The following is a 14,545-nucleotide window of genomic DNA, read 5'->3' as shown; positions in this document are numbered from 1 at the left end:
GTGTGCAATATTCACAGAATATTCAGTGTCTTCCTTCTATGAAGATTACTCCAGCTCACTTTCTAAAAATCTCTCATTACCACTTATGTTTTTAAAATTGGTCTTCTTTTATAACCAAGCTCTTTCAAGAGAGACCATATAATCAGTGTCTATTGTCCGATTTAAAACTGGGAAATTTAGAAGACAAAAGGCAGGAATCACCGCAGAGAATATTGAATGACTATCTCACGTACACTTAGGTTTCACAATGGTCAGAGGTATCCCTTACTAATACAAGGAACATTTCTCTCACAAATGGAATGGGCTTATAGTTGCACTGACTGTCATTTTATATGATGTTTATTTCAATGAAGACTATACACAAGAGCCAATTAATGGTTCTTAGGCCTTAAAATTAACCTGTCTTGACAGCAGCTCTCCCATGGTGCAGGAATTACTTTTCACCGTGGATCAGGTCTTTCAAATGTGTCATATTATATATAAACATTCATTCCATTTGCCTTTCAGTTATTTTTATTCATTTTCCTTGATGCTTTTGTAAATATTAAAAGGTAAGTTTTATTTAAACAAAGCTTTCCCCTGACCCAAAGCCATTGTCTCCTACCTGAGCTGGCAATGAAATCACAAATCATTTCTAGCGCCTTAGGGCCTGTCTACACTTAAAATGCTGCAGCTGCACTGCTGTAGTACTTCAGTGAAGATGCTACCTCTGCTGATGGGAGGAATTCTTCTGTCAGTGTAGATAATCCACCTCCCCAAGAGGCAGTAGAGAATTCTCCCCTCAACCTAGCACTGTCTACACCCAGGGTTAGGTTGGTCTGGATTTCTCACACCCCTGAGCGACATAGTTATACTGACCTAATTTCCTAGTGTAGATCAGACCGTAGTCAGCTCCATGACAATAAATTAGCACAACAATGACCGCACTGCATGTTCAAGCAAAAGGAAAAGCAACATGAATGAGCTGGAAGGGGGAGGGGGATGGAGAAATGACACCGTTGGCAAAGGAAATACATCAGATCGCTAGCAGGGTATTTGTACCCTTACGTTCATCCTTTTTACAAGACTAGGATAAATGTTGTACAAAGTATGCCTTGTGAAGTATCATTTGAAAACTCACAATCTGCTGAACATTACTATCCTGCTAAAATGCGTGTGGCAACTTTGTAAGTAAAGTTATAAAATTCTACTGTATAAGGCATGTTCTAAGTCTAAGGAAACAGCTTCAGTCCAGTTCCTCAAAGACAAAAGAGTAGCCAACACCTCAGACAGGTGTCAGCATAATTAAATGGACTATCACCTGGTTAAGTGGCCATTCTTTGGCAGGAAAAAGAGTGAGAAATTTACACATTGGCAAAGAAGTAGCTGGAAGTTCCTGTCTCCCCAGACTTCCTGTCTCCTGAACCCCACCTGGAGACGATTCTCAAAGAAGAGGAAAAGGATAAAAATGAGGAACAGAAGCCTCAAATCACTTCTCTCCTCCCTCCCTCTGCCCAGGACATCCACACCTGAAGGACAAGGAAAGGAACAATGGACTAGGGGAGGGGTCCGGGCTGAAAGGCATCCAGCCAGTAAGATCGCGAAAGAACATGTGGTGAGAGAGACCCTTTTGCTTTATGGTCACTTAGCTTGTTAGGTTAAGCATTAGTTGGCATTTCCCTTTTACTTCTTTGTAACCAATTCTGACTTTTATGCCTCATTATTTGTAATTACTTAAAATCTTTCCTTCTGTAGTTAATAAATTTGTTCTATTGTTTTATCTAAACCAGTGCATGTTTGAATTGAAGTGTTTGGGAAACTTCATTTGAGAGAACAGGATTTGTGCATATCATTTTCTATTAATAAAATGACGGAATTTCCGTGAACTTGTATTGTCCAGAAGGAAAGAGCTTGGCAGTACAAGACACACATGTCTGGGGACAAGTCTGGGACTGGGAATTTGCTGGTATCACTCTACAATGTAATTCATGGGTTCCTGGCTAAGCACTCATAAAGTATAGCTGGGAGTAATTTACATGCTAGAGGCTGTATCAGAGCAGGCAAGAAGTGGTTGCTCTCATAGCCTAGCAGTGTAAAAGGCACACCAGGTTGGAGAATTGAGGGGACACATCTGTTCAGAAGTCCCGACTGTACCCTGGGTAAATCACAGTATAGAAAACATCTCTATTTCTCATTGTTGGCCCTTCTGGAAAGACCTTCTTTCCAGCATTTCCGTTGATATGCTGTGAACACACAAACTTGACTTACCATGTGTCCCCTGTAACCAAAACAGAGGACATGCACTAGAGGAAGTTACACATTTTCATCCACACTATTTATAATGGGACACAGAAATGAGACACTCGGGGAGTTTTTAGAAGAGTTTTGATTTTTTAAATTTTGAGCTACAGAAACTATGGGTTGGGAAAATTATTACATGGTGGGAATTGTTAAGGTTAGTCTGATAAAGTGAGACAACTAACAAAGAAAGTTCATTGAAATACCTAACAACTTAGGGTTTTTCCTGAGGCAGTTTGATGGGACCTGGCAAAGAGCTTGCTCTGGACTGGCTCCTGGCCAGCCTAGAGACTCTGCCTCATTCCCAAAGTGCTGCCAGGACAGTTGAGGATACTCCCTATCTATATCTGAATGTCGAGGGCAGGATGCTCTTGGTGGAGGGCTCTAGACTCTAGCATTCACTTCTCTGACAATGCCAGGCTTTCTTGATCTCTAGGGCCTGCCCTGTAAGGCCAATTTCTTTTTCTTAGGCATTTGCCTGTGGTATGATTGTAGACAAAGTATACAGTTTATTAAGGGCCAAATTCTGCCATCCTTAACCACACTATTACCTTACTCCAGGAGTAGTCCCTTGAAATCAGTGGAACTACTACTCATGGAAGAAGCTATGGCTCAGTGTAAGCAAGCATGGCAGGATCTGCTCTTTAGGGACAGGAGATGGTTTACAATATTAGTTAATGTACTGATGCACATTTTTCCCCTGTACCTGTTCTCAGGGTCAAGTGTGATGGGCTCATTTTATTCACGCAAAAATAAATGCCCACTTCTACATAACTGCTCTGGGGTTAATGTTATATATTCACTTTTACCACATTCATGGTGATTTTTGCTTTTGAGTCTGGCTGCACATAGTTTAAAAGCATCAATGGCAAATAATGGAATCATTCAAGATGCCATGAAGAATTTAATCTTGTCACAGACAGCGGATTCCTTGTGTCCAGATATATAACTACTTAGACAAAAGCCAATTTGCAACATTTCAATGTTGCCTAGTGAAAAGAGCACTAGGGACTCAGGAGACCTGGGTGCTAATCCTGGCTCTGCCACTGGCCTGCTGGGTGATCTTGGGCGAGTCACTTCACCTCTCTGTGCTTCTGTTTCCCCATCTGTAAAATGGGGATAATGATACTGGACTTCCTTTGTAAATTGCTTTGAGATCTACTGATGAAAAGTGCTAGGCAAGGGATGGGTACTGCAATAAAATTAAATGAATGCTCCTGGCTGTTAAATAATGCACAAGCAGGAAACAGACAGTGTTTGACTCTGCCAGAGAACAACACTGAAATTAGGTTAACATGGGTTAAAATAAATAATTATAATTTTGCAACAAATGTGTTTTATTTTTGGAACTTGTTGGGTCCTATATTTTTAAATAACTTTATGAGAACAAGAATAGCAGTAAAACATTGCTAGTAAGTTATTTGATTTCTACAGAAAGCCATTTGAAAACTAGCCAATGCTGTTACTAGGACACTTATGGTTTATAGGGCTATACATTCAGTTTCCCTGATGCTTTCAATTGGCCTTGGACAAGCAACATAGCCCTGGTCTACACTGGGGAGGGGATCAAACTAAGTTACGCAACTTCAGCTACGTAGCTGAAGTCGACTTACATAGATCCACTTACCCCAGTGAAGACACCACAGTGAGTCCACTGCTGCTGCTCCCCCGTTGACTCCGCCTGGGCCTCTCACGGAGGTGGAGTACAGGAGTTGACAGGAGAGCGCTTGGGGGTTGATTTATCGCATCTAGACTAGATGCGATAAATCAACCCCTGCTGGATCGATCGCTGCCCACCGATCCAGCGGGTAGTGTAGACATACCCTGATTGAGGCATACTGTATGCCTTTCCATACTGTATGCTGAGGGACAGCTGTACATCACTGTGTTCTCAGGCCGCAGCTGATTAGGTCTGAAGAGCTCTTAACTGAAATCTTAATACTGTTCTATGTCTTACATTCAATTTTGGAACAACATATTCTGGTATAAGGCCACCACAGTTCGTTTTTTTTAAAGTTGTGGCCATCTCTATGAATAAAGACAGAATTTACTGAGAACTCTGCAGTCTTCTTCAACAGGGCTTTATAACCAAAGAAAGAACTGCAGAGCAATCAATCATTTAAGTTATAATATTCCAATTTTAACTCCTGTGTTATTACTCAGAACTCCATAAAAATGCTGTTCCCTTAGCTACAAGGGACTTTGTCCCACGGTAAGTTGGGAGTGGCACACACACACACACCTTACAAAGTTCCTATAAGTAAGCCTGCCAAATCAAATATTCTGTAAATTTCACAATGTTTTTGTTTGTTTGCTTACTTTGATTCATTTGGTTTGGTATTGATCGGAGAGGTTCCAGTCTCAGGATATTTGCCTAGTTAGATACCTTTACATAAACTATTAAAAACTGGTTTTAGCTCTCTCCCTTTGACATCAAGGTCATTGAAACATCAAATAGTCCTGAGCTCATCTGGATCCTATAAAGTCGCCTATGGGTCTATCTAATTCAGGCATTCACCTACTCGTGATTAAGTTATGTACTTTGAATACGCTCTGGACAGTGGCACAATCCCATTTCCTCCACTGTCACGCCTGGATATAGTAGCCCTGAGAGCAGTACATCTGGGAGAGAGCAGCAACATTAGGCACATTGATTGACTGACACAATGAAGCTTCCTTTTCAGGAAGGTGGCCTTTTCAGGAGGAATGTCACAGAACAAGGGCTCAAGGACTCACAGATAATGAGGCATGTTAGCAATTCCTGTGGGTAAGTCTGACGACTGAGATATCTTTCACATCAACCCATCTCTAGCCATAATAAACCCCTTATGGTTCATGAACAGCACGATCTACATACAATAGCACAGCACAACATCCTCTACCGCAGCGGGCAAAAAAGAAGAGATCTGAAAGAAACTGATCCCATTAAAAATTTAGTAACAAATAAAATACTCACTGTAATCAAGGTTTCCACAAAACACTTTAAATATGGACTTTCACACTGGGAAAGCATTTAACATTTGATGCCCCTTTCCTTATGCATATAAAGTGACATGAGAATTTAGTATAAAACTGGAAAAGGTAACTGGATCTACTGATAGTATGTATGGATCCCAGCGTGGACTGCTTTCCATAATGCATTCAGTGGGACTAAAGGGGTACTGGAGCCCAATTTGGCACTAAAATTTTTGATCCCTTACAGTCTATTGAATCCTCTTTCTTGATTCTTATACTGAAGTCGTAATACTGAACTATTGGCAAAACAGTTATTTCTATGGCAACGGAGCAAACTCTGATATCATAAGCATAGGGATTTTGAATGTATCATGGGTCTAGCAGAAGGGGAAACTGGATTCTGGAGGAGAACTGGACTTATTTAAAAACAGATATCAGAAATAATTGTACGAGAAACAGCAAAAACATCAGGCCAAGTATTCTATAAATACATTGCCCTTCCATTCAAGGATCTCAGAGCATCTTATAATAAACTAAGTCTCATAAAATCCCTGTGATGCTGGTAAGTAAATCCCCACTTTGCAGCTAGGGACACTAAGGTGCAGAGAGGTGAAAACAAAAACTGCCTGACTCACAGTCCCTATAACTTAAATTCTAGATCAGTGGTTTTCAACCTTTTTTCATTTGTGGACACCTAAAAAATTTCAAATGGAGATACAGACTCCTTTGGAAATCTTGGACATAGTCGGTAGACTTCTAGGGTCCGCGGACCTTAGGTTGAAAGCCACTATTCTAGACAATGCTTCCCCTCAGGTTTTCAAGTTTACCCAGGGTAATGTTGCTCTTTAGCTACAATTAGCTAACATTAAAAGGACTCGCCAGGCCATTTTAACAGCCATCTACTCACCCTGACACCATGCACCTGATCTTTCTTTGCATCGGACAGGCTCTGATATATTTTAACCTTTTAAATAATAGTATTTGCAGGCTGCCAGTTAAATGATTAAGAGGAACATACAGTATATAAATGTATCTGTGACATCATAAGGGCTCATTCTGTACAAAAGCCCACACAAAATATGCCTTGCGGCCAGCCAATTTTTCAACCCTACACAGCGAATGGAGAGACCAGGTATCTTTAAATAAGGAAATAAAAAACCAATAGCCCAAGCACAGCTCAATCTGGCAGGGTCATAGGCCTATGACGAATGTAGCTGTGTTAGGTCTTGCCAAAGCCGATCCAGTTGCCATATTCATCTAAGTAATTCTGTCACAATGCAAAGTAGCTACAGATGGCAGCCCTTCATTTCAGAAAGAAGCGAAGCATGAATGTGACCAGGGTTGAATAGAAAAGAAAAAAAAAGTTCAAAGGGAAATCCATGTTTATAAAAGAAAACAGACACGTCATTTGAGAGCCAAAAACCAAAGATGATGCAAATACTGCAGCTCTGCAGCCATCCAACTGGCTCGTCTACATTATTTTATGTAGTATAGCACACAGCTGAAAGTCAGATTCTCATCTCATTTACTAGGCTGAAAAGCCAGTGTAAAACTTGCAGGTTCTCTAAATTTACAGAGGTGTAACAGAGGTCAGAATTAAAAATGTAGGTGCCTGGTGAAGATGTAAATTACAAGAACAAAGTTCAGACTGATTCAGAGATGGGCAAACTACAGCACGCGGGCCACATCCAGCCCACAGCACCGTCCGGCCCGGCCCTTGAGCTCCCAGGTGGGGAGGTTAACCCCGGCCCCTCCCCTGCTGTCCCCCTTCCCCCACAGCCTCAGCACGCTGTGCCACCAGCGCAGGAGGGAGCTGCACTGCAGGGGCAGGGGAGAGTAGGAAGGGAGGCTCACCTGCAGCCTCAGGGGAGCAGGCGGGTGGTGCGGGTGGCAGGAGTGTGGCGAATGGGAGCAGAGGACTCCGGAGGAGCACCGGGCGGCCGCGCAGCTGGCCGGAGAGAAGCGGCACTTTGAAGGGGAAACTGTCGCTTCTCTCTGGCGGCACCTGCTCCTCCTGAGTCCTCCGCCCATGTTCGCAGGGCTGCATTCTGAAAGGGGCTTTAGAGGTGGGGTCCCGGGGGGCACTTAGGGGCAGGGGATCCCAGGAGGGGGTGGTCAGGGGACGAGGAATGGGGGGGGGGTTGGATGGGTCGGAGGTTCTGAAGGGGGCAGTCAGGGGTTGGGAAGTGGGAGGGGGCGGATAGGGTTAGGGATTGGGGAGGAACAGCCTTCCCTATCTGGCCCTCCATACAGTTTTGGAACTCCGATGTGGCCCTCAAGACAAAAAATTTGCCCGTCTCTGGGCTAATTTGTACAGCTCACTGGCACCCCGAAATATAAACAATATACCTACAGTTTGGATGCTGAACTTGTTCATTATTCACAATATGCTGGTGCCAGCTCATCTGAAGTAACTGGAACTAGGCCAATTTACATGATCTGAAGATCTGGCCCATGGTCAGTTCCTATAATACTACAGGTATTTTCATGTACTTGGTCTTATGCAAATTTCTCTTTTCTCATACAAAATACATCCTCTAAAATAGATCACTTATAAATGAATCAAAGTGCAGTGCAAGATTATCATGGTGCATTAGTGTGATCCGACTAAAAGGCGGCCTCAGGTACCAGCATATTAGAATGTATACAACACATGAGTAAAGAATAGAAATATTGTGTGGTAACAGTGAGAGAGAAAAAAAGAACCACCCCTATGACCTTAAAAAATGCCATCTAGCTGGAGGACAATGATGCTTTGTAGATAGCTTTGAAAATAAGTGGATTCTTTTTTAATTTGCATCTTTCCATCTATCTTAAACTAAGATCATCAACATAAAAAGCAGTACGTTTCTCCAAGGGTCCTTTCACTCCTGCTAATTCCTCACCTGAAATCAATCCTTCTTGTTAAAACCTCACAACTGACTGCTGCAGAAGTGAGTGGAATGTCAAACACCAAGTGAAGATCATGATAAACAACCATTCAAAGGATCAACAGAAATGAGTTGCTTAATGGAGACAGAAAAGGAGTACTAGTGGCACCTTAGAGACTAACCAATTTATTTGAGCATAAGCTTTCGTGAGCTACAGCTCACTTCATCGGATGCATCTAGTACTAGTAAGGTGCCACAAGTACTCCTTTTCTTTCTGCGAATACAGACTAACACGGCTGCTACTCTGAAACCTGTCATTAATGGAGATAATCTTTTAGTACAGGTGGGCCTGGCTTGTACTCAGTGGGTGAAGCTCAATGGAGGTAAACCAATGTTACATTTTGCCCCGTGCATTCAGGGACACTTTGGGGCAGTTTCCTAAAACAACAAGTTATCTACTAAGGGTGGGTTCTACAGGTTTCACTGTATTTTCAGAGGAGGAATACGTAAAAGCAGCAAATGGTGGAGAAAAAAAAATAGTGTTTTATGCAAACATCCTTAGTAAAGACAGGAATAGTGCAGGGGGAAAATACACACGATTTTCTAAACAGAACATTGCATGACATTTTAAAAGGAGGTGTCAGTAGCTCTTTATGGTTTGATTTCGTACTAAATTGTTTAGCAGACCAATATCCTTTCTCTGCAAAGAATGCACTGACTATGGGCAATATCAGATGCTTATGTTGAATGTTGTCAGAATACAAATGCCCATCTGGGGTGCAGAAGGCACAATCACCACTCCCTGAACTACTTTGTTTTTGTTTTTCTAAACGAAAATGATGTGGTATTTGATCATGTTTAGAGCACCAGATCTCAACTGGTGATAAAAAAAAAAATACAAGTATCTCTTCTGGGGAAAAGAACGTGAATCTCGGCCATGTTATCTTAATTAATTTATCCACTTACTGAACAGGGTGTTGCGGGGACTCGCTAATGTTTGCGCTGAACTTTGAAGATGCAATGTGTTATTCAAGTGCTAAGTATTAAGGCTCACAGCTCAAACAGACTTCTCCTACGCTTTATAAAGAAGCTGTGGTCGGGTAAGAGCTGTACTAAATGTAGCAGCCCTTGAGTCGAGGTGCTTTGTGTCAAATGCCTTGCACAGAAGGAGTTCCATTTGCTCTCCTTGCAAGGATTCCCCAAACCCTTGTATAGGTTTAAAAAAATAACTGTAATGTCCATAACAGTCAGTGACTTGGTATGAATGAAAACAGAGCAAGTGAAATTATCAAACAGGGGCAAGAAGAGAAATACAAAATGTGACAGGCTGCAGCAGGCAATGTGAAAGATATAAAGAAGATATAGAAACTTACATATCCGTCATCACAAGGGCTCAGAGAGTAATATCCCTTTATGGACAAACAGGCACACATTAAAATAAAGAAGATTAAAAAAATAAGTTAACAGGAATAACTCACAGAGAAAGCAAGTAAAAAACCCCAAAACAAATCAAATTAGTTGAAGACTACAGACTGTTGAGTGTGAAGAGCATAATGCAAATTCCTTCTCCTTCTCTAAATCTGCAATAAAGTTATTAGTACCTATGGCTGTGGGACTGAGAACGGAGTAGGCCTCTCGCTACCATTTGCATTGTTAAGCTTGCTACAGACACACCTGGTCTACACACACTTTTTGTGCAGGTATAATTAGTTTGGTTATGGATATGATTTTTTTAACCAATATATTTTTATACCAGTACAACCCCTAATGTGAATGCAGTAATACTGGTATAAAAAGTGCCTTCTGCCAATATTCCTTCCTGTACAGGAATAGCTATATGGGTATTAAACACCTTCACACTGGAATAACTGCATTCATACTAGGGGGATTGTATTGCTGTAGCTATAGTTAAAGCAAGAGATACCAGTGAGCCCATTCGTGACGGGATGACACCACAATGCATTCACTTGCACTGCTTGGGACTTCTCACAAGCGCAGCGTGACAACTGTGAAAAATAATACAGGGGGTGGGAGGGGCGGGATTTGTCTATAAGCAATTTCCTACTGAAGGCAGCTTCAGAGTTGAACTGAGGTGAGTTCCCAGAGGTAAAAGTCAGAGAATAGCTACACACAAACTGGAATCAAACTAACTAAAGCTATGTCTACACTTACAGAGATTTTGCGCTGTAAGTTTCACCGGTGATAGGGAACCGGTGAAAGAAAAGCGCTGGTTTGTGTACTCACTTCATTCCTCAGGCGTCAGAGAGCGTTTACACTGGCAGCACTTCCAGCGCTGATGAGAGCAGCGCTGTAGGGCAGCTATCCCACAGGTTTTTTCAAAACCCGCTGCTTTCCCCACCACATCTACAAGCAAAGGGAAAGGGAGTTTCAAACTTCCCGGGGCTTTCAGGGGGAGGGGCGGATGTCCATTTACTTGGCGTCAGAGCAGCGGAGATGCTTGCCAGAATGGTCACTTTTGGAACTGTGGGATATCCTCCAGAGGCCAAAAGGTGTTTACACAGGTAGAACGTGTCTTCACTTTCGCGACAGCGCAAAAAGAACAGTGGAAAGAAGTCTATGCCTCTCATGAAGGTGGTTTTCTTTTTGCGGTGAAACTTCTGAGTTTCACTGTAAAAAGTCATTAACAAGTGTAGACGCTCCCACGGTTTTAGCACAAAAAAAGGGACATTTTGCGCTTTAAATGGCAAGTGTAGACATAGCCTAAATTAATTGTAATTCCAACCTTCAGGGCATGTCTACACTTACTGGTAGATCGGCACTGCTGCAATCGATGCAGCGAATGTCCATTTAGCGGGTCTGGTGAAGACACACTTAATTGATGGGAGAACACTCTCCCATCAATTTGTGTATTCCACCTCCCTGAGAAGCACAAGGGAAGTCTCCCGTCGACACAGCACAGTGTAGCCACCACGGTAAGTGGATCTAACTACGTAGACTTCAGTTACGTTATTCACGTAACTGAAGTTGTGTAAGTGAGATCGATTTACTGAGGTAGTGTAGACCACCCCTAAGCTATTACAGTACAAATCTGCTTGTGCTCATTTCAAATTAAGAGTGTCCTTTTTCAATTTAACTTAAGTTGTTTTTAAATTTAAATAGGACATTCTGAATCCAAAATAAGAGTGTTCACAGACAGGCTGGCACCAATATAACTAATGATAAAAATGCAACCACTTGGTTTATTTTGGTTTTAGTTTGTGTGTAGAGGAGCCCTCAGTATTTAGTTACTCCTGCCTTAGGGTAACCAGATGTCCCAATTTTATAGGGACAGTCTGGATATTCAGGGCTTTGTCTTATATAGGACCTATTACTCCTCAGCCCCGGTCCCCATTTTTCACACTTGCTATCTTGTGCAGACAAATAAGTACATAGGAAAATGCTACAATCTGCAAGTCCCTCATTTAAGTAGCATCCATACTGTACTATTCCTTCAATTTAAGTAAGGAGACAGGAATTTTGCTTCTCTCCATCATGATTGGGATTTGGGAAATAGCATTTCTTGTGTTTGCCTGTGAAACCAATACCTAGACCATTTGAGGGAGGAGAGAGGGAAATAAGATGTAGGAGTCCATGTTTCCTCTTCCCTCCAGAATTAAGACATTTTATTCAAACATGGAACATCTCCCCTACCCTCAGCGCAGAGGGTAGTTACACATGAAATGCACACCATACTCTGCATCATCAGCTGGAAAGCGTAACCTGTCTTTGTCTAGAATATAGAGCAGTTTTGTTTCTGCATTATCCAAGATCACATATGAGCATTTTTTTCTGCACAGGAGTGGGGAAGACAGGAAAAGGTCTATTTTGTCCTGGGACAAGTCTACTGGAGGCTATTAGTTGACATAATAGGTGTTTTTGTTTTTAAAATGACAGAAGTACACCCGCAGAAAATTTAATGAGTACATTCTGGAAAGCTAAAAACAAGAATTCTACTATTGTACCGCCTGGGTTTGCGCCAGTAACCTGCTGTAGAGAGCATTTTACAAACAAGAAAAGAACACTCGCTACAAAGTAGTTACTGTTTAATGACACATTTACATGAGCAAGGAAGGTGTGCTTATTAAGGAAAGGAAGCAGTGGAAGACCACAAGAAAAGGGAACATACTATGTTAGGTTACACAGTAAAGAAAACAATCAAAACCCAAAATCCCAGAGGCTCAAGACAATAAATGACCTTTATGCAGTTATTAAATAAGCACATTAAGCAAAAGCTGACGTCTGACAAGAGTGTCAACATAAAAAAAAACCAAGGGTTTTTCCTCACAGACCTTTATGAGCTATGACAAAAGATATCTACCATTTGCCAAATGGACAAGTACAACATAAGTAGAATTATGGTTTAGTCCCCAAAAAGGTAAACAGAACGCAAGGGAACAGCAAATAGCCAATGGCAGAGAAAGAATGTAATACGCTTTTTTAGAATAAAAGACGAAGGACTTTACAATTTAATATAGATTCAACATGTGTTGTCAACTATTTGGATTCTTAGTCATAATGCAATCCCATTAAAAGGGCAATAACTGAGACACACCCAGGACTCTAGATACAACACGCTCCATCAAGGAAGTAATTTCTCTTCACTTTTATACTTAGAAGTTTCACTGACGGAGTATTTTGTATTTCATTGTTAATATTTTGTATTTTAGGTGCCTCATTGGCTTCTATGGGTTTGTGTTTCAACGTTAACATATTTTAAAATATGACCTGGAAAAAAAAAGTAACAATAAGGGCTCAATGCTCCAAACTGCCATGATAAAGTCCCTGTCTAGAATAAGATAAAAGGTGGTTTTAAAAAAAAGTTTTCAGTTTTGTCTAGACAAGGATAAAAGGGATATTGTAAGCATGCATTAGCTAACAAGTGCTAACGGAGCTGGAGGTGATAGACATATCTGTATAGCTCGAAATGAACTAGCACGTTACAAACAGCAAGAACCTTACAAACAGTGGCACAGGCTAGTCAGCTGAGTACTTACCTAGACTCTTGGCCAGGGTTGTACTCAGGGCAGCGGGTCTGTACTGCCATGTCATAGCTACACTACTACGTTTAGTGCACCAATTTGACCAAAACTAGCACCCAGGCATCTATCTAAAATGGAAATTACACTTCAGCTACAGTGTAGACATATCGTAAGGTCTTTTGAAAGTTGAGGCTTCTCCTTCAGCCTTGTCTTCACATGGAAAAAAACTGGATTAAAAAAATTTTTTTTACAATGTATTTACTAGCATGTGGCAAATAACGTGATTAAATCCTCAAGACAAAGCTATTACAATTCTAACTTGGTAGCTGGTCAATATAAATGCTAGGCTTCTCCTAGTTTTGTTGCATGAATTGCCTTGATTTTTAAGGGTTTTTTTATTTTCAAATAACTGGGAAGACCATTTTTCATCAGACTAATCTAGGATCAAAACAGAAGATAACCAGTGGTCTAAAATACACTCAAGTGGGCTAAAATTTAGAGGCCAATCCTGCAGAGACTTAAGTATGAGAGTAATTTACTCATGCATAATCTTATTTGAGACTACTCATGCTTGAATCTTTGCAAGATTGGGTCCTTAGTGTGCAAATTAAAATACAGTCTTCATTTATAATTAAACATTTTAGTTAGAGAAACTTAGTTTTCTTCTGCCAAATAACTGTTGAGGGGACTATGGTCTGAAAAGCTTTAAAAACAAATGTATTTAAACTTGTAAAATTATTCCTTCAACTGAGAAAATGTTTTAAAGTGTTCATGAGGCTGACACCTTGAATGTCAAGTTTTAATCCAAAACAAATATTTACATCTGAATTATAAAGGATTAACAATATGTATTTATTATGCAAAGGCTATCAATCTCACAAACAGGAAGCATACCCCATACTGCAATGTAGAAAGTAGTACGGGGCAACGAGTTTTACTCAGCTGAAGACCATAAGCTTGATCCTGCAAGATGCTAAGCACACTGGTTCCAACCTAGCAAAACCCTTCAGCATATACCTAACTTTAAGCATGTCAATAGTCCTAATGAAGTTAAGGGGACTATTCATGTGCTTAAAGATAAGCATGTGCTTAGGAGCTGTGCTGGACTAGGTCAGAGTGTTCAGCACTTTGAAGGATCAAGCCCCACAGTGTCAAGTAGCCAGAAGCCTGTTAGCCATACCTTGCTTGCATTAAACAGATATGACTTCAGAGATGGCAACCAGGGGTACATCTACATTGCAATAAAAAAAAAACAAAAAAACCAGACACTGATTCTCAGAGCCTGGGTCAATTCACTTGGGCTCATGGGGCTCAGGCTAAAAACTGCAGGGTAGACGTTCAGGCATGGGCTGGAGCCCCCACACCCTTGCAAAGCTTCAGACCCCAAGCTCCATCCCAAACCCAAATGTCTACACCGCAAGTTTTAGCCCAACAGCACAAGTAAGCTGAACTGAGCCAACCATG

The 14,545-nt window shown here is 41.2% G+C and overlaps 1 protein-coding gene across 5 annotated transcripts in view; it reads right to left on the bottom strand.

The window, feature by feature from the left end:
- ARMC9 (armadillo repeat containing 9) overlaps nucleotides 1–14,545 on the bottom strand; it is a 113,982-nt gene that overhangs the window by 61,047 nt on the left and 38,390 nt on the right. For 4 of the 5 annotated variants that reach the window (XM_073359129.1, XM_073359128.1, XM_073359130.1 and 1 more), the window contains exon 10: nucleotides 9,476–9,511. The exons of the other annotated variant lie outside the window; for it this stretch is intronic. In XM_073359129.1, coding sequence (XP_073215230.1) covers nucleotides 9,476–9,511 — 36 coding nt within the window. The remainder of the gene's footprint in view (nucleotides 1–9,475; nucleotides 9,512–14,545) is intronic. 5 annotated transcript variants of the gene reach the window in all.

This window comes from Lepidochelys kempii, chromosome 9 (genome assembly GCF_965140265.1).
Source record: "Lepidochelys kempii isolate rLepKem1 chromosome 9, rLepKem1.hap2, whole genome shotgun sequence".
NCBI lineage: Eukaryota > Metazoa > Chordata > Testudines > Cheloniidae > Lepidochelys > Lepidochelys kempii.
This window is presented reverse-complemented; position numbering and strand designations above follow the sequence as displayed.